The sequence below is a fragment of the Haliotis asinina genome, chromosome 11 (assembly GCF_037392515.1).
Source record: "Haliotis asinina isolate JCU_RB_2024 chromosome 11, JCU_Hal_asi_v2, whole genome shotgun sequence".
Classification (NCBI taxonomy): domain Eukaryota; kingdom Metazoa; phylum Mollusca; class Gastropoda; order Lepetellida; family Haliotidae; genus Haliotis; species Haliotis asinina.
In genome coordinates this window covers 43,853,981-43,874,637 of record NC_090290.1, presented here as the reverse complement: position 1 = coordinate 43,874,637, position 20,657 = coordinate 43,853,981, and the positions used below count along the sequence as shown (strand labels likewise).

The 20,657-nt window shown below is 40.8% G+C and overlaps 1 protein-coding gene across 1 annotated transcript; it reads right to left on the bottom strand.

Moving 5' to 3' along the window:
* Window positions 1–5,699: 5,699 nt before the first annotated feature.
* On the bottom strand, window positions 5,700–20,430 carry LOC137256152 (sodium-dependent dopamine transporter-like). The gene is made up of 13 exons (XM_067793857.1): window positions 20,316–20,430; window positions 18,607–18,738; window positions 17,475–17,736; window positions 15,226–15,358; window positions 13,906–14,040; window positions 13,664–13,767; window positions 12,595–12,719; window positions 11,422–11,534; window positions 10,577–10,708; window positions 9,963–10,062; window positions 8,858–8,958; window positions 7,180–7,350; window positions 5,700–5,792 (listed from the first exon to the last, which is right to left on the bottom strand). Exons 1-13 carry the CDS (start codon window positions 20,428–20,430, stop codon window positions 5,700–5,702), a joined length of 1,716 nt encoding a protein of 571 aa, XP_067649958.1.
* Between the last annotated feature and the right edge of the window lie 227 nt (window positions 20,431–20,657).

The window sequence follows — 20,657 nt, the reverse complement described above, 5'->3', positions numbered from 1 at the left end:
TATCTGGACAGCAGAATCAGCAAGGATCACAACATCATCTGCAAATAGCAGCACTACAAGATCTCTGATATGTTCGTTAATAAATACACCTCTCGTATCATTTGATAACAGTTAGTTAACAAGTTCTTCGACATATAACAAGAAAAGCACCGGTGATAGAATGCAGCCTTGCCTGACTCCTGCATATGTATCAAGCACATCACGCATGTGATGTTTATTAATTCTGACAGATGCTCTCACGTTGGTGTTCATATTACGTAAAATACGTTGGAGTTTACCATGTATTCCTGGCTGTAGTAGAACATATAACAGTTTCGTTCTATTAAGAGAATCAAACGCTTTCGTAAAGTCCACGAAAAGGCAATAAAACTTTCCCCCTTTCTTCCGTAGGTATTTATGGATAATACTAAGAGTAAATATGTGGTCCATAGTTGAATATTCTTCTCGAAATCCTGCTTGGCACTCTGATAGAAGTTCGCGTGTAGACACCCAAAACCTAATGCGATTATCTAATGCAGTGGTAAATATTTTATTTAATGTACTTAGTAATGTAATGCCTCTATAGTTGTTTGGATCACTACTTTCTCCCGACTTATGCAGAGGTACCATCAGTCCTACATTCCAGGCATCTGGGACAACACTGCTATATAGAAGTCGATTAAACAGACTATTCATAAGAGGAAGCAATAAAGAAATACATTCTGTAAAAAGTTGGTGAGTCCATAAAGTTGTAATCCATAAAGCTGTATGTTTCATTCTGTAAAAACTTCGACTGGAAAACCATCTTCCCCGGGTGTTTTTCTACATTTCAAAGTTTTTACTGCACATACTATCTCGTTATCAGTTATACAGTCACCAAGGTACTCGTGAGACGTAATACAATCCTCGCATTCGTTAAAGTTGTGGCTATTTACATAGTTCTGCACGTGTTCCACAAAAGGATTATCAATGTTGTTCGTATCTGCAGCGAGGAGGTTTTTTAAAATAGTCAAACCATTCGTCAACAGATATATTTCCAGGTATATTTTCCCTGCAAAGACAACGTTTTTTTTTATAGATTTCCAGAAATGACGACAGTGTCGTTTCTTTGCAGCATCAACAATTTCGTTTAAAATACATTTTTCATAATCTGATTTCTATTTATCACAAAGGGTCTTAAAATCATTCGTTGCTGTTAAATAGTGCCTACAATGCAATATGTTGTTTGTTTTTCCGAATCTGTTAAGCAAAGCGTACTTATGTCTTTTAAACTGTTCGCATTCGCGGTCGAACCGCATGGGCTGTACACGTGTATACTGTGGACGAGCGCGTGGTAGCGACTGTGCACATGCTCTCGTGGGTTGGCGTGATTGTTCCCTAAGCGGGTGCAAGGCTCTGCGGATGAAGACATTCAATGAAGTGATAGCCCCATCAACACTGTCGTGTAATGCATTATGAAATATTGCGCTGAATTCATTAATGTTTTCCGAAATGTAGCGGATAAACTCACCGATACGGCTAGAGTCCCATCGCTCTGTCTCAACGTTGTGTATGTCTGTACGTGGTATATCATGTGATATTTTCATATCGACTGTTATAGGCAAGTGGTATTTACTATTATGAAACGATGAGATACTCTATAATAAATAGTATCTTTTTCCAGAACAAGGTACAGAAAGATAAGAATTCAAATCTTTCTCACCTGTAAAGAAAGAATCTCCCTCCTATAAGAGTTCATGCAAAATGCATGAAGAGGACGGGTGAGAAAGGCCAGTCCAAAAGGCCAATCAAAGACAGGTAGCATCCGACAGGCGTCAAAGGAAGTCTGATGCTGGACAGTATATTAGGTGGTGGAAGTGTCTAAAATAAAGACTCTAGGGGAAACTAGAGAAATCAGAGTCTGGTATATATGACTGAAGATGTCAGTGGCCTGACATTCAACTGCAGGTCAACTGCAAATGAGACTGGGGGGAATAATGGATGAGAGGTTGTTCTCTTAAGTGGTCATAACTCAGTCAGAAGTATAGACACCACATGCCCCACAAGCGTGACAGTTAGTAAGGGTACTGAGCATATTTATCATATTGCTTTCTGAGTGACACCACTGAAGAACAGTCTCCTCGTCGAGGGTGATAGGTAACGCTAATACCACAAATTTGATTTGTCAAGTGTTTTGCCATAGGCCATATTCAAATAGCTTATAGGTATGTAATATATATATTATATACTGAATTCTAAATGCCCAGAAGGCGACGGCTCATTGGTCAATCTGGTGGATTTATTTTTCTTGAATTGATACTTCTGCTGGAGTATAACATCCCAATACCCTTGGTGCGGCTAGTTGGAAACACACTGGCATGAGTTTATGGTATCGCTTGTGATGTTGTGTCAATGAAAAGCATCCGATCTGGTTATATCTTACTTAAATGCAAATCACCTTTTCAATCACCTACACGTTTGGCTGTCAAACATCTCGTTTCTGCGCCAGTTACTGTGTCACTGCACATAACTTTCAACAGTACTAAAGACATTGTCAGCGACAGAGAACGTTGTCATGCAGATGGGATAGCTTGTGAACTAAATGGCCAGGGTGTAATAGGTGTTAAACGTTTTTCTAAGCAGGCACTATTGCCAAATTGTAAAATTGAATACTTGTCTGTTCCTGGTTTCTGTTCCAGCTCTGCCACCACCCTTAAGCAAGTTACTGCAATGTCGGTGTAGATAAGTACATACCGAAGCTGCTTCGATGTTACTCATGTCAAAAGTTTGGTCATGGTGACCAAAGCACAGGGGCTTGTAACGCTGAAAACTGCCATTAAGGTATATATTGTCTCTAATGGGGTATTACTACTATATTCTCCCTAATGGGATATTACTACTATATTACTATACTACAGTAGTAATGCCCCATTAGGGACACCATATACCTTGATGGCAGTTTTCAGCGTTACAAGCCCCCGTTGGACCAAAGATTTGCTATCCGAAAGAAATGTCACCGCTGAGGTGAACCTGCACATGACAGTTTACACTGCCAAAACCAAAGTGTGGTATTTGGTCTGGTCACCGCGCTGCTTCAAATACAACCTGCCCTGTCTGGAAACTACAATATCCGACTGAAACATGAAAACAATATCTCTTGCAGAGGCTAGACATTTGGTGACACATGCTAACAATCCAACTGTATCCGTGTCATAACCTACAGTTGTTACTCGTCAGCCTACTAAAGTACTGCTGGAAAACCCCTACATTTATATGTACAATATACATATAGTTGATATGTGAAAGTGTGAAACATCTGTTAAACTTCGGCATAGGGAGATGGGAAACGTAGGAAAGGGACGTTATTGAAGAGACATTAAGTCCAAAGCGACTTACTTGAACAAATCAGGGACCCGTTCCTGAAAGCGATTGTGGCGCTATGACGACTGTAACTCCCTTACTTTAACACAGACTTTATACAAATTAGTGTGCGCTAATATTGTATCACTATGGTAACTGTTTTTGTAAAATGCCCATTGACATTGAAATTACATTTAAAATCAGTTTCCTTAAAGCTGGTGTAAAAATGATAACTTTAATAGTGAAGCCATGAAGGCAGCAGTTTCCAGGAAGTCAATGTCACTCTAAAGCGAAACAGGTAAGAGAGGTTGTCTGAAATGCGAAACCAGGAAGAGTGTCGCAGACGGTGGTTTGAGGTCGGGTAGAGATATCAGCTAAGATAACATAATCTTTCAAGAAATTAAACAGAGGAAGCAAACGGCATGTCACAACAATTTACAAATAATATCCAGTCCTGTCGATCTTCGAGTCGTCATTCAACCTATATATTTTGAGACATTTTTTACGATGGCTGATCTAAGCCTTTTTAGTGGATATCATACGTTTACATATCTCAGCATAAAGTTTATGAAAGAAAAATACATGCTAATCAATAGATGAGACATATTTAACACACATGTAAAAAACATACAATATCTTTGAGATGACCGCTTGTGCTTGTTGGCAGGTGAGTCAACAGTCAGTCGTCAGACGTAACTTGCCATCAATAGTTTGATCTATTGTTTTTTAGCAGCTATTGGTAATTTTTCAAGTCTTGCTCGATTTTACATGTAAACATGTTGTGGGCATTCTGTAACTCATCCCACTGAATGCCCAGCTGGGCCAAAGAGAGTTATTTCGACATATTCTGTTTGCAGTTGTGTATATTTTATGGTTACAAAGTGAGAGCCTGTTTTGTTTTATTATTATTATTTTTTATTTCCAACATAACTTTAAGTCGGTTAAAGCAGCTCAGTGCCGGACAGAAATCATCTTGGTAAATGCTGCAAAATATTAAAGGTGTGAAACGCACACTTCTTCCATCAATGCAAATAGAATCACAGTCCGGTGGGCAATCTCTTTTACCAACAGTTGTTATAGTAAATGTCAGCAAGACAGCTATTGAAACAAAACTCGAGTCGGGTATCAACGGAATCCTGTACAAAATCTTCAAGAGGATATGGACGTCACTCCACAACAGTCATACGTCACAGTCTCAGAAAATGTCCCGTGTACCACTATCTAATGTAAGATGAATATAAGTAATACACTTATCCATTGGAACTTGAGAACTGGCCATTTTAAATGAAATACACTTATTATTCACGATTTTCAACCAGCAGTTTTCTGTCTCCAAAAACACACCTCAAACAGACAGATAAATTTAATTTAAATCAGTACAGATCTCACCATTCATTTTCTCCCCCAGACTACAAAGCCGGTGAGGGAGGGTATTATAGATAGCCCTGTACTTTTTACTATTTCAAGCTGTTGCAGCCCGTTTATCTGTACACATTGCATTTACTTTATGCTCTTTATATAATGTACTACTCAAAAGAAGTTAAGGGTCAAAGGTAGATTTCAGCATGACATTTATGTGCACACAGCAAACATATGAAACAGAATTTCCAAGCATGAATGTGGTTCTAATTGGTTTGTGCAGTACATGTAAAACCTGCGCCTCCAAGGCGTGGAATAGAATGTGGTCCAAAGGATGAAGAACAGAGTTGAAAAAGAGAGCATCAAGCACCTTAAGGAAGAAGATATTAGCTAAACGCTTCATGGAAGTATCTTCCCAAAGTTATACCAGAAATACCAGGAGCTTCCGGGAAAGAAGAACATTAATTTCAACTCTGTCAGTGGTGAAAACTACATGGACTACAAACAGCCCTTGAGCAAGCTCATGATAGAGCAACAGGGGCTGATAATATTCACTATCAGCTCTTGAAGTATTTACCCAATTCATGTATTGCAGTGGGTTTAGTCATTTTCTATGAACAAAGGACTTCAGGAAAATTCCTTTCTTCTTGGAAGATTGCTATGTTGTTCATATACCTAGGCCTGCTAAGGATCATTCAGATGCATCTTAATTATCGACCGACATCATTAACTAGCTGTAACTAGCTTAACTCGCAAAACTATAGGATGAACTATACCGTTAGTGTGGTATGTGGAAGTCATTGCTCTGATTTCCAGCATGCAAGACTTTTCCCATATAAAAGCGAGTGAGCTTTGTCTCACTTACTCGCTGGCAACAACCGTAAAGTGACAACAGCACAATGAATGACTAAACAAGGACAGCTACCAAGCATTTATTTCAGACAGCTACCAAGCATTTATTTCAGACACTAAGTCCACACACTGAAGCTCGGAACAACGATGTTTGGCTCTGGTTTAAAGGTTTATATCATTGGCTGAAGAACTGCGGTGTATGGTGGTTCTTCCTGAGGTGAAAAGATCCAGCACTTCTTTGGTTGTATAGCCCTTTTCAGTTTCTGGAACAAATGTCATTGTTGAGAGTTATAAAGCTTATATGACAAGGACGTTCATTGTATTCAGACGTTCAGGCCTCCGGTTCATATACATTGGAGTTACATGTATTATACAAACACATACAACTTGAATACACGGAATATCACGCTTAGACATTGCATTGTGATTGTGTTGTGATATTTTCATGTTCATACAGTTGACAGTAATAGACAAAAGTTGACAATAATTGTTCAGCTGCCACAGTTGGTAACTTGGAGTGGTAGCATTCTGGATTTATTGTTTACGTGAATCTATGCGAGATGGACAAACAAATAAGAAATGGCATTCGTTTTCATTAGATGATTTACACAGTGGGCAGATTCCTGTATATCTGTCAATAGAGACATGTCTTCCTCCATTAATCATTAGGTTCCATAGGCCTAATACAGATCGTATTGATGAATTTCCCAACTGTTTGGATATTAAGTATCATAGGTACTTTTCAGGTTGGAGTCGGGTTTAAAACAGGACTTCTAGAGACGCCACTGCTTTGCTCATGAAGTCGCAATTCATTCAAGACTGCAAAAGGTGTTGTAATTCGAAGCTTGAGATGGTTTACTTTTACCTTCAGTCCAAGCATGTTGTTACTAAAACTTTGGAATGGTGACAATCCCACTTTTTGAATACGAATGTGAAGAATAGGACGAAAAACCGTCAATGTCAAGCAAACAATTACAAAACGTTTACACAGCTTTGTTTCAGATAAACGAGTGTAATTTGACAGTTCGTTTAAAAACACAAACACACTGTAGCCTTTGAAGGCTTGAATGAGTGAGTGAGTGAGTTTAGTTTTACGCCGCACGCAGCAATATTCCAGCTATATGGCGGCGGTCTGTAAATAATCGAGTCTGGACCAGGCAATCCAGTGATCAACATCATGAGCATCGATCTGCACAATTCGGAACCGATGACATGTGTCAACCAAGTCAGCGAGCCTGACCACTCGATCCCGTTAGTCGCCTCTTACGACAAACATAGTCGCCTTTTCTGGCAAGCATGGGTTGCTGAAGGCCTATTCTACCCCGGGACCTTCACGGGTCTGAAGGCTTGAAGCCTATAATACCATTTCATTCTGTCAGTATGTGTCAATATTGACACACGTATACAGCTAGAATCCCTTGGTACCACCTATAACGTTCACAACTGTCAATGAATGATCGTACCATCCTCTATTCATTTGATAACTTAAATGACAGACCCCCTCCTTGAAATCCGAGAGTCAATTTGAAATGGCCATTGGCTTTTAGTTGACGCTCATGACTGCACCAATTTCAGCACGTAGACAACATGCACATTTAAATCTTACCGGAAACGAAACTCCATTTATCATACAATGGATAAGACAAATACCTCGACAAGTGAAGCCCCGGGTGCCCGACAGACCTTCCATGTAAACATGACTGGGATTGGTAGAATGGAAACAAGGGAGATCATCCACCCTATGACATTGGCCCATCCGGGGAAGTAGTAGTCTCCATATTTAGGTGGACGGTAGCCATAGACGGAGTAGGCAAAGACAACCTGAAGTATTTATACATTATTACTATAATTAAATGATTATCATGGAAAAATTATTCTAGACACAATGGAGTGTGCATTTTGGTAGATTTATAGTTATTGTTTTGGTGAAACAACTGACAGAAAATTAAATTTAGTGGGAAAAACATTGTTAGGGATATGTGAACATTTTCAAATTATTATAGGAATCTATTTATTCATTGACATGCTGATGAAATATCAATCATAAAATACCATTATCCCCAACTTATTTTGTCCAGTATAGATTTAAAAGCAAAATATGGAGTTGCTGTACTCATCACTATTCTAGCAATATGTGAGCGGTCTGTAAATAATCGTGTCAAGACAAGACAATCCAGTGATCAACACAACAAGAATCGGCGAGTCTGATCGACCACATTAGTCTCTTACGACATACATGGTTTAATGAAAATCAGTTCTAACCTGAATCTTTACTGTAAATACCTAATATAAAAATAATTAAATTCAAAGGCAAATATGATTCATTCATAAAGAACGTAATCTGTTCAGACTTTAAAGCATCATCATACATATCATGCTTGTAAGAAAGTGGTAAATAAGCTGGGCAGATCATGGAGTTCGTCTTCGGTATTCGGGTGATTCAGGCAGTTACAATGCCAACATACATAGTCATTCTTTAACGGAACGCTAGAGGATGGTCACAAATGACGAGACGAAATTTCTAAAACCGTAGATAGCAAAAACAAACATTGGATCAGAACGAAGAGGGCGTGAGGTTAATGAATTCACTTACACTTGGCCAGAGTGCATTTGGCTAAACACGCTTTACGAGTATGAAGAGCATGTAAATTAGTTTTACGTCGTTTTTTTATGAATTTTGCAAAAATATCACGACCGGGGATAATAGAAATGGGCTTCGGACATTGTACCCTTGTGGGGAATCGAGCCCAAGTCTTCGGCGTGATGAGAGAATGCTCTAATCTCTAGGCTACCCTACCCATGCTGTACGTGTATCGGAACTCTGCTTGATACGTGCATGCATCAGTAGTATTATGATGAGATTCTTAGAAGGGAGTTTGAATACGAAATCCTTACTGTTTGACAGAAGGTCATGGATTTAATCACCGATCAAAAGAAAAGCAGACTTATAAGTGCAATCAAGTCATCTACAACGGACTCCAAATAAAACCTTCTCATATTGATGTTAGTAAATGCAAGTGAGAACATGTTGCTCTTAGCGGTGTTGACAAACAGACTCTTCTATAGTCCGGGTGGCCAGGAAGTTTAAGACGCCTCAACCAGCTGTGTTTTATTGCACCTCTTGTGCTCTCCAGGAACCTAGGATTCGAATCCTGCTTCGCTACGGTACCGTTTCCCGGTTTGTCCACGTCATACTCATGCCGGTGGATCCTACAGAATGTTAAAACGTCTGAGACCTGCAACAAGCTCTCATGCCGTTGAACCGGCGTTTACCCAACCAATTTCTGTCCTCTTTCAAAATCAGGCCGCAGATGAGCCCCATACTTACGAGGAACAGCACGGGACATACGTATTTCATACACAACTCAAGGACTCGAGGCATTCGTCTTCCCCACATTGCATCGATAGCTTCTTGTAATCTATGTGTTCCTGTGAATAGAATCGATAAATATGTTTTCACAACTTCAGCAAACACCCGCTACAGATCCAGGAAATCATCTTAAATACACACCCTTCAGCTGGAGGGGCTCCAGGTATCAGCAAGGAAACTCACCATATACACATGACATACTCGAGAATATCAACACAGACTCTCACCATACAGCCAGGAGACCCTCCGGGATATCAACACAGACTCTCACCATACAGCCAGGAGACGCTTCGTGTTATCATCACTGACTCTCACCATACCTCTAGGAGACGCTCCGGGATATCAACACAGACTCTCACCATACAGCCAGGAGACGCTTCGTGTTATCATCACTGACTCTCACCATACCTCTAGGAGGCGCTCCGGGATATCAACACAGACTCTCACCATACAGCCAGGAGACGCTTCGTGTTATCATCACTGACTCTCACCATACCTCTAGGAGACGCTCCGGGATATCAACACAGACTCTCACCATACAGCCAGGAGACGCTTCGTGTTATCATCACAGACTCTCACCATACCTCTAGGAGGCGCTCCGGGATATCAACACAGACTCTCACCATACAGCCAGGAGACGCTTCGTGTTATCATCACTGACTCTCACCATACCTCTAGGAGACGCTCCGGGATATCAACACAGACTCTCACCATACAGCCAGGAGACGCTTCGTGTTATCATCACTGACTCTCACCATACCTCTAGGAGACGCTCCGGGATATCAACACAGACTCTCACCATACAGCCAGGAGACGCTTCGTGTTATCATCACTGACTCTCACCATACCTCTAGGAGGCGCTCCGGGATATCAACACAGACTCTCACCATACAGCCAGGAGACGCTTCGTGTTATCATCACTGACTCTCACCATACCTCTAGGAGGCGCTCCGGGATATCAACACAGACTCTCACCATACAGCCAGGAGACGCTTCGTGTTATCATCACAGACTCTCACCATACAGCTAGGAGACGCTCCGGGATATCAACACAAACTCTCACCATACAGCCATCCTACTGCTAGACACTCCAGGATGGCAAACACTGCTACAGATGGGAAGACGACAAACCAGTCAAACAACGTCAGAACGTAGATCCCACCCTGAAGATGACATACATATAGTCAGTTCGTCTATCTCTCCTGGAATGTTGTCACCAGAGTGTCTTTGGCGGTGTGCAGAATGTTTTCCAAATTTTGGTTGACAGTCTGGCTACCTATGCCTGAAAGTTACTAGCCCACAAAATAATTCACCAGCCCAACATGTGAATGGAGAAACTAAGAAAAAAGTATTGCCATCAAGTTACTACCATACAAAAACAAACAAGAAACGCATGGTCTGGCTATTTCGCATACTGGTCTTCATTGAACACTACTGACGTTACACCTATGCACATAAACATAAATTAATTCGTTTCAATTAACTACTAACAGAGATTCCGGAGTGAGCACTAGTTACAATAGCGATCAAAATTGTGTCAATGGGTCAGTGAAAAGATGTCAGAGATGACACCGGGTGTACACCCTTGTGTTTCGTTCTATTCAGCTGTTCTGTTTTTCGTCCTGCTCCAGACACAGTGTGACGAGACCACTGTCCACTAAACGATACCCTGCATACCTGTGATATGTAGATGAGGCCAAATAGGGCGATGCTGAGTATGACAACGCATTTCACTGCCCAAGACCGTTTCTTCGACAAGCGGGGCAAATGGTCTTCTATAGCTGCAACGATGATCTCTATCCCGGGCACCTGCACAGGAGGTGATTGAGTCGTTGAGTGAGTGAGTCGGTGAGTGAGTCACGTACATATATAACGAAAATAGCATTAATTTTACAGTGGGACAATATGTACATATTACAAAGGGTATAGTGGTTTGTATGTAGTAGAGTGGCAATATTCACATATCGAAAATAATGCAATAGCTGTTTTTACCAGTTAGACAATATTTAAATATTGTAAATAGTAAAGTGGTTTGTATTTAATAGCTGGCAATATCTCCATGTTGCAAGAAGTAAGTGACTTGTATTTACTAGAAGGACAATATCACATATCGAAAATAATAACGTAGTTGTTGTTTACCAGTGGGGTAATATGTAAAATATTGTAAATAATGAAGTGTTTTGTATTTATCAGTTGGGCAATATGTCCATACCGCAAGTAGTAAAATGGTTTGCATTTACTAGTTGCACAATATGTTGACATCGCAGATAGTGAGTTCATTTGTATTTGCTGGCGAAGTGGTGGGGCAATATTTACACATCAAGCAAGTGATTTTCATTTGCCAAATAGCTGTCATGCTCGTATGATAATTCTTGACCTGGTTTTGAGGTTTAAGAGTTCAGAAATCGGAAGTAGTGAAATTCACATTTTCCGGTATGTCGCAAGAAGAAGCATTTTGTCCTTAAAACAACAAGTCAAAACCCCTGTAGAATATATACGGTAATGACATCATATACATTCACCATAGAGTCAATAGCAAGTGTCATCAAGGTGATAAAGGTCAGCGCCGACCACATCTGGGATAGCGGCAAATAAGCCATTATTTCAGGGTAGACAATAAACGCCAAGTTGAAACCTGTAATATGAAAAAAACCAAAGTTATAAAATGCAAGACACAAAATTTCAATTACACTCTCAGAACAAAATCGACGTATAAGTTGCAGTTACCTAATAGTATATATAACTATATCAGAAGCGAACTCGAATATTTGTCAGTTAAACGTGGGGTTGTGGGTACAAGAATGCGTGAGGAATGTGAGTGTGTGAGGTTTTTTACCCTTGCCTTGGACGGGCATTCTAGAAGTAGGAGTATGTTTTCATCGACATACATCTTCTTTACTCTGTCTAGGCGACGTTTCGACAAAGATTCTAATTTTGTCGAGCAAATGAGAACGACATTAGAATCTTACGACATTAGAATCTATGTCGAAACATCGCCTACACAGAAGAAGGAAGTTGCATATCCATAAAACTAGCCATCAACCTTGACGTTTGACGTTTGACGTTGGCACAACGCTGGAACACGTCCTGCCTACCTGGTATTGCTAGTGACACTCTTAGTGATCACATTTTTTCGATATCACTACTTAGTATCTAGACAGTGTAGTACCTGTATTGAACTGCAGTCCGTTTGGGGTCAAACGAGAACGTTGACTGATTACATAACTCGAAAGAGGAATAAATGCAGAAAACACAAATGTGACACATGGTCCTGAAACTTCTGTACTCAACGGGATCTGAAATCTGGCGTTTTATGATCAATCAGACAAAATCCTCTTTAAGAAGCTATCATGTAACATTGTTCTATTGGTGGTGGAACAACGCACTTGTTTTCGACTACTTTAATCATACATCATTCTCATTTGAACCCAAACGGACTGTATGCATTTCAGCTTCTCATTCCGACACCCAGTAACCTTGCATGCTTGAGAAAAGAACTCGCATTAACAATAAGAGACTGTTCATAACGAAGATATGTCTTTGCCTACAATCACCAACAACTTCTAAGTCCAGCCGTTCATTTGCTGGCGTTATTAGAAACTGAATGGGTATCATTTCTGAGTTGTTCCGTCATTAAACTGGCCACAATGTCCCGTTTAGCAGAACTTTTAGATAACAGTCGATGTGATACTCACCTGATGATTCGAATGCATCGATACTTACGCCACGTAAGTAGGCCACGTGTCCGATGATAGAGAAGAAAGCTAGCCCTATGTAGACAGTGGTAGCAACGTCAACCAAACATACCACAATGGCATCTCTGAAGTTCAAGGAAATCGGACTTCAGTAATCTACACCTTTCTACGACATGTAGACACTGCTCTAATGACGCATAATGAAAAAGGATAATGTAGGGACTAGCTCAAACTTTAGCAACAATGATATGATCATTGATCATATACTATTACGATCCCAGACCTGATTAACGCATGTCATCGTATCCGAAATTGCGTAGATCCATACCCACCATGTTGATCACAGTGACTGACATACGCATCTCTCTACTGTATACGTTGGCATAACATTTATCGACCAAGTGACGAACTGCGACCAATCCTGTTGGTCACCTCTTGCCCAACCACGTCATTGGAAAACTTAATAAATACGAGCCAGACAGTGCCAAACATGTCAAACATTACCTTTGCAAGCACTGTGCACTCGAAGGCAAGGTTATTTCAAAATAAACATATCGTTTTTATTCTTCAATAAAAATAGTGCAATTTCATTTCTCTGGCTTTCTGGTCCACCGAGTGGTTGTCTGGCTTGCTTTCATGCTACAGCAGCATTGCAGGAGAACTACGGCATGGTATCAGGCACAAACACACTGTCAAACACAACTTATTTCTGGATGTAGATTGTGTAAGTGGTTGCTGCTACCGGCCATTCGCTCTTAAAAAGAGTCTGTTTTGCATGTCAACTTTTGACGTTGTCTTATCGTTATCTTTTAGCCATTCTTCTAGTTGATTTAGGAACAACAAGTCATAGCCTCTTCCCGTCGGACCCAAGTGACAATCTGCACTAATCTTGGACTACCTCTGTACACTCGGATTGGGATCGTAGACTAAACCTTACGTATGTGACATAAATGTAGCGATAAAGAAAGTAGCATAAACACGCCCAGACCGCGTTGTTAGTGAGGTGTTCCAAACCAGAAGTCAGGCTGTCCATTACAGGAGTTTCCATACAAGGTCATATTTTTCTTACTTGAAGCAGTTGTTGTTTATTCTGTTGTGGCCAGACATTGTGATGATGCACCCAGAAGCTACACCCATGGAGTACAAAGCGTAGCTGCAAGCTTCCACCCATACCTCGAATGACAGAAGGAAACACGCTCAGTAGATAGACTATCAGGAGCAAACACACAGAATAACCTTTGTGTATTTCTATTAGATATTCATTATACATGTACCTTACGACAATAAAGTCTATGAACTACGTGTACTTACCTTTGGGTCACGGAGTTTCTCGAACCTCGGGTAAATGTAGTAAGCCATACCTTCCGCTGAACCCGGAAGTAGAGAGCCCCGGATAAGGAAGACAGTGATGAGGATGTAGGGAACGCCAACAGTGACATAGACGAGCTGAATGAAAGAAGATCTAGGGCATAGGCACACAGATAGCCGGATGTATTGAAAATACATTGAGTCCACACACATTCAAACACACTGAGAAATACCAAAACCCTCTACACAGTACGCACAGCTGACACCTGGGCAAGCTTAACAAACATAACCTTGTGACAAACGAACTGAATGACACAGGGCGACTCTGACACCCCACCTGTGGAGATCAGGGTTAGAATTGGTCCTGCGAAAACAAAACATGCTTGTTTTTGGAGGCGAGTGACGGGATCACTGACCTGGTCAGTCTCGCGACTTCGTTGACACATGTCAAGGGATCCTAATTGTGCAGGTCGACGCCTATGTTGTTGATCATTACCATTTGGTCTACAAACTGCCGTCAGTCGGCTGGAATACTGCTGAGTGCAGCGTTAAAGAACAAACAAATCTCTAACGCCCCTCACAATATGTCCGAAGTACCACAGTGTTGTGGAGCTGAATGTATGCGTTAAAAGCTACAGTGGAGACTTTAGCTTTGGATTGCAAGCTGCTTGGGGTTATTATGGGATACTTATATAGCTTACATGTCCATGCAGTTAAAACAGGCTAATAACTATCAATTCCAGGGTGATCATACAATGATTACAGGTACTAGGCGCACCGAGATATGGTGGCAAACCCATCCTTTACCAGGTAAACATTCACAGCTGGGTGAACTGAGACGCATAGACACAGAATATTGTCCGAATACACTACACCCGAAACCAGTGAGCGAAATAGCCATTGGCTCACGAGACCCTGGCTAGTAAAATTCCCGTCGGCCCAGAAAATCTCCACTATCACTGGCCAGACTGGCAACTGAATTTTCATGGGATCATTTGTAAATATGTCACTCTTTAAAAAATCACACTTTTAAACACACATTTACATGCAAGATTAGGGTCTGATAAAAAAAACATGTACATCACATCGGTAGCTTAATTATGAAACCCGTGTCTACCTTTAAATTTTCGGACAACTGAGTAATTCTGTGGGCTAGTAACTTTCAGGGACAGATAGCGAGACTGACTAGCAAACTTTGGAAACTATTAAGCACACTGCCTGCTCGTATTCATGTGGCCACCATCTGGTCATTTACCATCGAGGTTGGTTAATACACAAACTTGTGTGCTATTCACTAGGGATTGTGACAGCACTGGGGGTTACCTTGCCTGTAACTTTGATGCCTTGAAATATCCACAGGAATAGGATGATGTTGGTGATGATCAGACACACTGCAAGATGCCATCTTATCCCACCTAAAGAATGGAGGCCGTCGGAGATGTTCAGTGTCTGGAACCTACCACAGAATAGGGTACATTAAACGTGAAAAACGTCACTACTATACTACTGATTCGTGCCGATCAATATTAACTCTGGCGTTTACGTTTTCTAGAAAGGGATAAAAGATTCAGGGCCTAGATCTTCGAAGCCCTCTTAGATCTAATATAGTCGTAACTTAATGTTAATATATAACATTTACGACCATCGTAGCACTAGGAGAGTTTCCAAAATCTTGGTCCAGGTTCTACTCCAGACATGGATACGTCTGGTGTCCCTAGTCGTGACATTGCTTGAATATTGCTTAAGTGTGCTTTATACTTTGGTCTCTTTCTATGACTGTGAAAACTGAATAATCTGATTTGAGTCACATATTGACAATACACATTGATACGCCAATGTTTAATATATTTCTTTAGAACTAAAACTCAGTCGTTTAACAGTATCCACGAAGATATGAATGCATCATCATACTGTTAACGTCATCAATCACCAATTACTCGGCACACGTATGGCTGTTGTGGTCAACATGCCATCGACAGAAACACGTTGTCGGAACTGGTTTGTATGCATGTACATATCTTCCTGTGAAATCCTGCTCCTGCATTAATTAAACGTGAGCCTGTTTGCCACCTTAGGTCAAACATCAGTTCCAGCTGTGTCAGTTTGCAAGTTCAAGCAACTATCACGTGTATTAAACAGTGACACTATCCTACTCAAAGTTTGCTAAGGGTCCCCACTTCAAATGTAAAGGTAACCTGGGTGCATTTGTGTTAACAGCCGAATGCAGTATTGCTGTAACAAATTGTTATGTGTCACGCAAAGTAAAAAAAAAACAACAACATGTGACCAGCTGTTAGTTAAATCGCCTATCAGAATGAAAATAAGTGATCAATATTGGCACGAGTTGAAGAAAGGAAAATTCAACGACAAAACGTCTGGAGAGCATGCGTGATCATGGGTGGACGACTTGCACCGCCCTTTATTGCCCTGAGGAATAGTCTTGCTGAGGGCAAAGGCAAAACTTTTCTACTACTTAGGGGAACGTTGCTGTAGTCTATTTGAGCTGTCGCACGGACAGGGACAAGGACGCAATCTGAAACTCGTTTCACACGTTTGCAGTAGGGCCGTAAAGTTGATATTTATCTTCGTTCCATACGTTCTGAAATTGCTCTGATATCGTTCAGTTAGTTTCAAATAGCTAATGCCCTTCGACTGATTTAGAAGCCTGGATCTGATTTTTCAAAACAAAAAAATGCATTTCTAAAACCAAACATCCAAAATACCAAACATCCAAAATAACTATAACAAAACTATCTACTAATTTAAAACATAGATTATCTGCTATACTTGAGTTAAATATTAATATCAATCTGGGAAATGCATTTTCCTACGTTTTCTCAACTATGAGTACAAACAGGCTTCTGTGGGCTGGGCTATTTAGCTATTGAGGGGTAAGGACTAGCGTCACGATTAGGATTAAGTCTAGGAGTCTAGGAACAATAATGAAGTTATTTTTTTTTACTTATGTAGTTTTCCCTTTTCTTAATATTTAGATGAATTACTGTTTGGTGTTTTTTCTTGATTGTCGGCTACATTTGGCGAGTCTGTATCATGATGTTCATTAACATAAAGACATAAATTTATTTTGCCCACACATTTCTGTGTTTTGTGGTCCTGAGTACTTTGACTCCCTCCTATCACACGGATCTGAAGTCCTCTGCGGGACCCTCTTGTTACACAACAAACATATGAAATAGCAAATAGGAATTCCTTATGATATTGCTGCTGATTATAATTCATGATTTCGTTCGGTGTGCTGGCCATTCGGGCTAGTTATGCCTGAAAGTTACTATCCCACAAAAAAATTCACTTGCCCGAAATTTGTAGACTCGGGATTCAGCATGAGGCTGTTAATATGATGAATATTTTATTTCCATTTTTTCAGTCGGAGAGAGTGATATATTTACAAAAGACCTCATGAAAATTCACTAGCCAGTGGGACCAGTGACAAACTGGATATTTATTAGCCACGGACCAGCGGGCCATTGACTGTTTCGCCAAATGATTATTATGCTTGCATAAGCCTGTCTGTGTGTTCCACGTATTCCCAGGGAGAAAATGGTGTTCCTCACCTCCAAAATTCTTCTGCAGCTGACATACCAGGAGTGGAGTTTGAAGTCAGTTTGCCAGTGTCAGGAAACGAATCAGTGACGTTGAACAGGATTGAGCTGTGGTTGACTGGGATACAGGTGGGTGTGTTCCAGGCGTTACCACAGTGTTCCCAAGGCAGGTGGGTTGAAAAGGAGTTGTAGAAGTAGTAAGTGACCCAGGCGAACAGGACGTTGTAGTAGGTGTAGAACATCCATGAACACACCACACACCCCACGCCAATACCTAGGAGGTGGAACTAGTTATGATGGATTTTATTTCGCACTGTAACAGCACTATTACATGTTTCACTGAGAAACAAGGATGAAGATTTACTACTACTGAAAACCACAGGGTTACATGATGCCACTATTTACATTCAGTCATGATACAGAATGAACATTAACGACTTTTGGCATTCTCTTTTCAGGCTTCTAACCCGCAAATACAGCTCGTATCGAGGTGGAGTGAGTGAGTTTTACGCCGCCTTTAGCAATATTCCAACGATATCACGGCGGAGGACACCAGAAAATGGGCCTCACACACCGTACCCATGTGGGGAATCGAACACGGGTCTTCGGCGTGACGAGCGAACGCTTTAACCACTAGGCTACCCCACCGCCCCGTATCGAGGTGGAAATATCAAGTACAACCAGTGTGCGAAATAGTTTCCAATTTCTGCTTGCAGGTCGGGCTTGCTATGCCTGAACGTTACTAGCCCGCTGAAGGCAGCGTAGAACTAAGCCAATTCACCCTCTCAGAATCGGGACGGTGGGACAGCCTGGCTATAAGCGTTATTAACCGAAGACCCGGGTGGGATTACCCACATGGGTACGATGTGTGAAGCTCATTTCTGGTGTCCCCAGGCGTGATATAGTTGGACTACTGCTAAAACGGCGTAAAACTAAACTCACTACTCTCTCTCTCTCTCTCTCTCTCTCTCTCTCTCTCTCTTTCTCTCTCTCTCCCTCTTTCTCTCTCTCTCTCTCTTTCTCTCTCTCTCTCTCTCTCTAAATCAACGTTTTACAAAGCAGTGTGACATGTGTTTTATCCACCATTGTGGAAATATGGTTTCAGTTGTAAAATTTAATTACAAATGACAAAAGGGTTCCTTACCTTTAAATGCTGGACATATGTCCCAGACTTTAATAGGGCCACTCTGAGAATACTGACCGATCGACATCTCCAGAAATACACATGGAATGGCGCCAATGACGGTAAACAGGACAAAGGGTATCAAGAATGCCCCTGTGTTAAAACAGGAAAGACCATGGTAGTTTTCAAGAAAAGACTAATATCCTAGCCCATGGCAATGAATGAACTTAAAAGTATCACTCATCGATGACGTCATAAAACAGTTCTAACCGTGTGATATCACTTGCATCAAATCAGTCCCTTTATTTCTGACCTGCAGTGAGTATTCACCGGTCTCACAAAGTACATATCGTCGTAGCATAGCGGAAAATGAGCCTTTATTAAGATTCCCACCATGTGAAATCAACTGCATCAAATCAGTCCCTTTAATTCTGATTTGCAATGAGTGTCAGCCGGCCTCACGAACTAGATATCGTTGTAGCATAGACAAAAATCAGTCTTTATTTCAAGAAAAAGGCTTCGTTGCATGTGACAGTAATACTTACTCACTTAGCTTCCTAAAGACCCATTTACTAAGGACATATTGTATTTATAATTAGTCGTATTGCACGTTTCATCCATTTCCGTGTCAACATATATATTTCTCGAATATAATACATGACATAATAGAACGAATAGTGTGCATTGGATATTTAAGTCATATTGGTATATTTTTGTACAACCATGTCTGACTTCTTTCTCGAAGATAATGTCTGATGAATAAATCTGTTAATATTGCATCTGAAAGTTACGCCATATTGATGTTTCTTGTTCCAGTGTTTTAATACAGAGGATACTAAACGACCTTCCGTGTAATACAATTTTTATTAAACGAGTTAATGATGTGTTATCAAACGAACGAATAACGTTTGATACTAATTCTTTAACGAGTTTAATAAAAATGGTATATCACGGAAGCGAAGCTAGTATTCGGACCATTACTCGCCAACATAAATTAACAGAAACTGCGACGAAAATGCCTACAGAGCGAGGACTCTCACCTTTCCGCGAGTCAAGCAAGGTCTAGTAAAACTGGGACAGTGACATTAACATTGTAACGTCACAACTTTTAAACCATTTTGACGTCATACGTCAAGCGGTATTACGCTAGTGTAATATTGCTGTGAAAATATTACACTGCAGTATCTTCAACGGGAGAGTAATAAACATGTATATTATTCTTTTTGAGCATAATACATGGACTAATGGGTCGAACAGTTTGCACTGGATAGTTAAGCTATGACGGTGTGTTTCTTGAACATTGATGGCACCATGTTATATATTTTATTATATATCCAAATATGAGTCATAGTTCATATGAAATGAGCAACGAGTTGAAGTAGTGTCAGTCTCTTTCATTATACACGATCCCCGTGAAGGTCCCGGAGTAGAATTGGCCGTCAGCAACCCATGCTTGCCATCAAATGCGACTCAGCTTGTCGTAAGAGGCAACTAACGGGATCGGGTGGTCAGGATCGCTGACTTGGTTGGCACATGTCATCGGTTCCCAATTGCGCAGATCGATGCTCATGTTGCTGATCACTGGATTGTCTGGTCCAGACTCGATTATTTACAGACCGCCGCCATATAGATGTAATATTGCTGAGTGCGGCGTAAAACTAAACTCACTCACTCAATCATTACACACGACGAAATAGAATGTGCATGGTAGTTTAACCTCGACAGTTTACCTCCTCCATTGCGCATGCAGTAGAAAGGGAACTTGATGAATGTGCCGGATCCGACACTGAACCCCAGCAGTGTGATGATATAATCCAGTTGACTCCGCCATTGTTGGTGAGCCATGACCGACCTGAATAATGCCAACAACAAAAAGTGGACGTAAGTTTGGATTCGAAAACCGCCATTATCAGATTTTTATAACCTTCATCATCGGGACTAAAAGACACACTGATTTTGACGAGGAGGCCTCATCAATGCCCGACACAGATTTTTATTTTCTTTTTTATATATGTTTTTCTGCTACAATAACATGAACAATGTGATGTACGTATCGACTTGTATTTGTTCAT

What these genes read in the sequence shown, in the direction of transcription:
- LOC137256152 (XM_067793857.1), bottom strand. Translation starts at nt 20,430, where the DNA reads ATGGCTCACCAACAATGGCGGAGTCAACTGGATTATATCATCACACTG. An exon ending in CACTTGCTATTGACTCTATG is followed by an intron (nt 10,709 to 11,421) that starts GTGAATGTATAT and finishes CCTCCTGTGCAG; the next exon opens with GTGCCCGGGATAGAGATCAT. An exon ending in CCGGGGCTTCACTTGTCGAG is followed by an intron (nt 5,793 to 7,179) that starts GTATTTGTCTTA and finishes CATTTGTTCCAG; the next exon opens with AAACTGAAAAGGGCTATACA.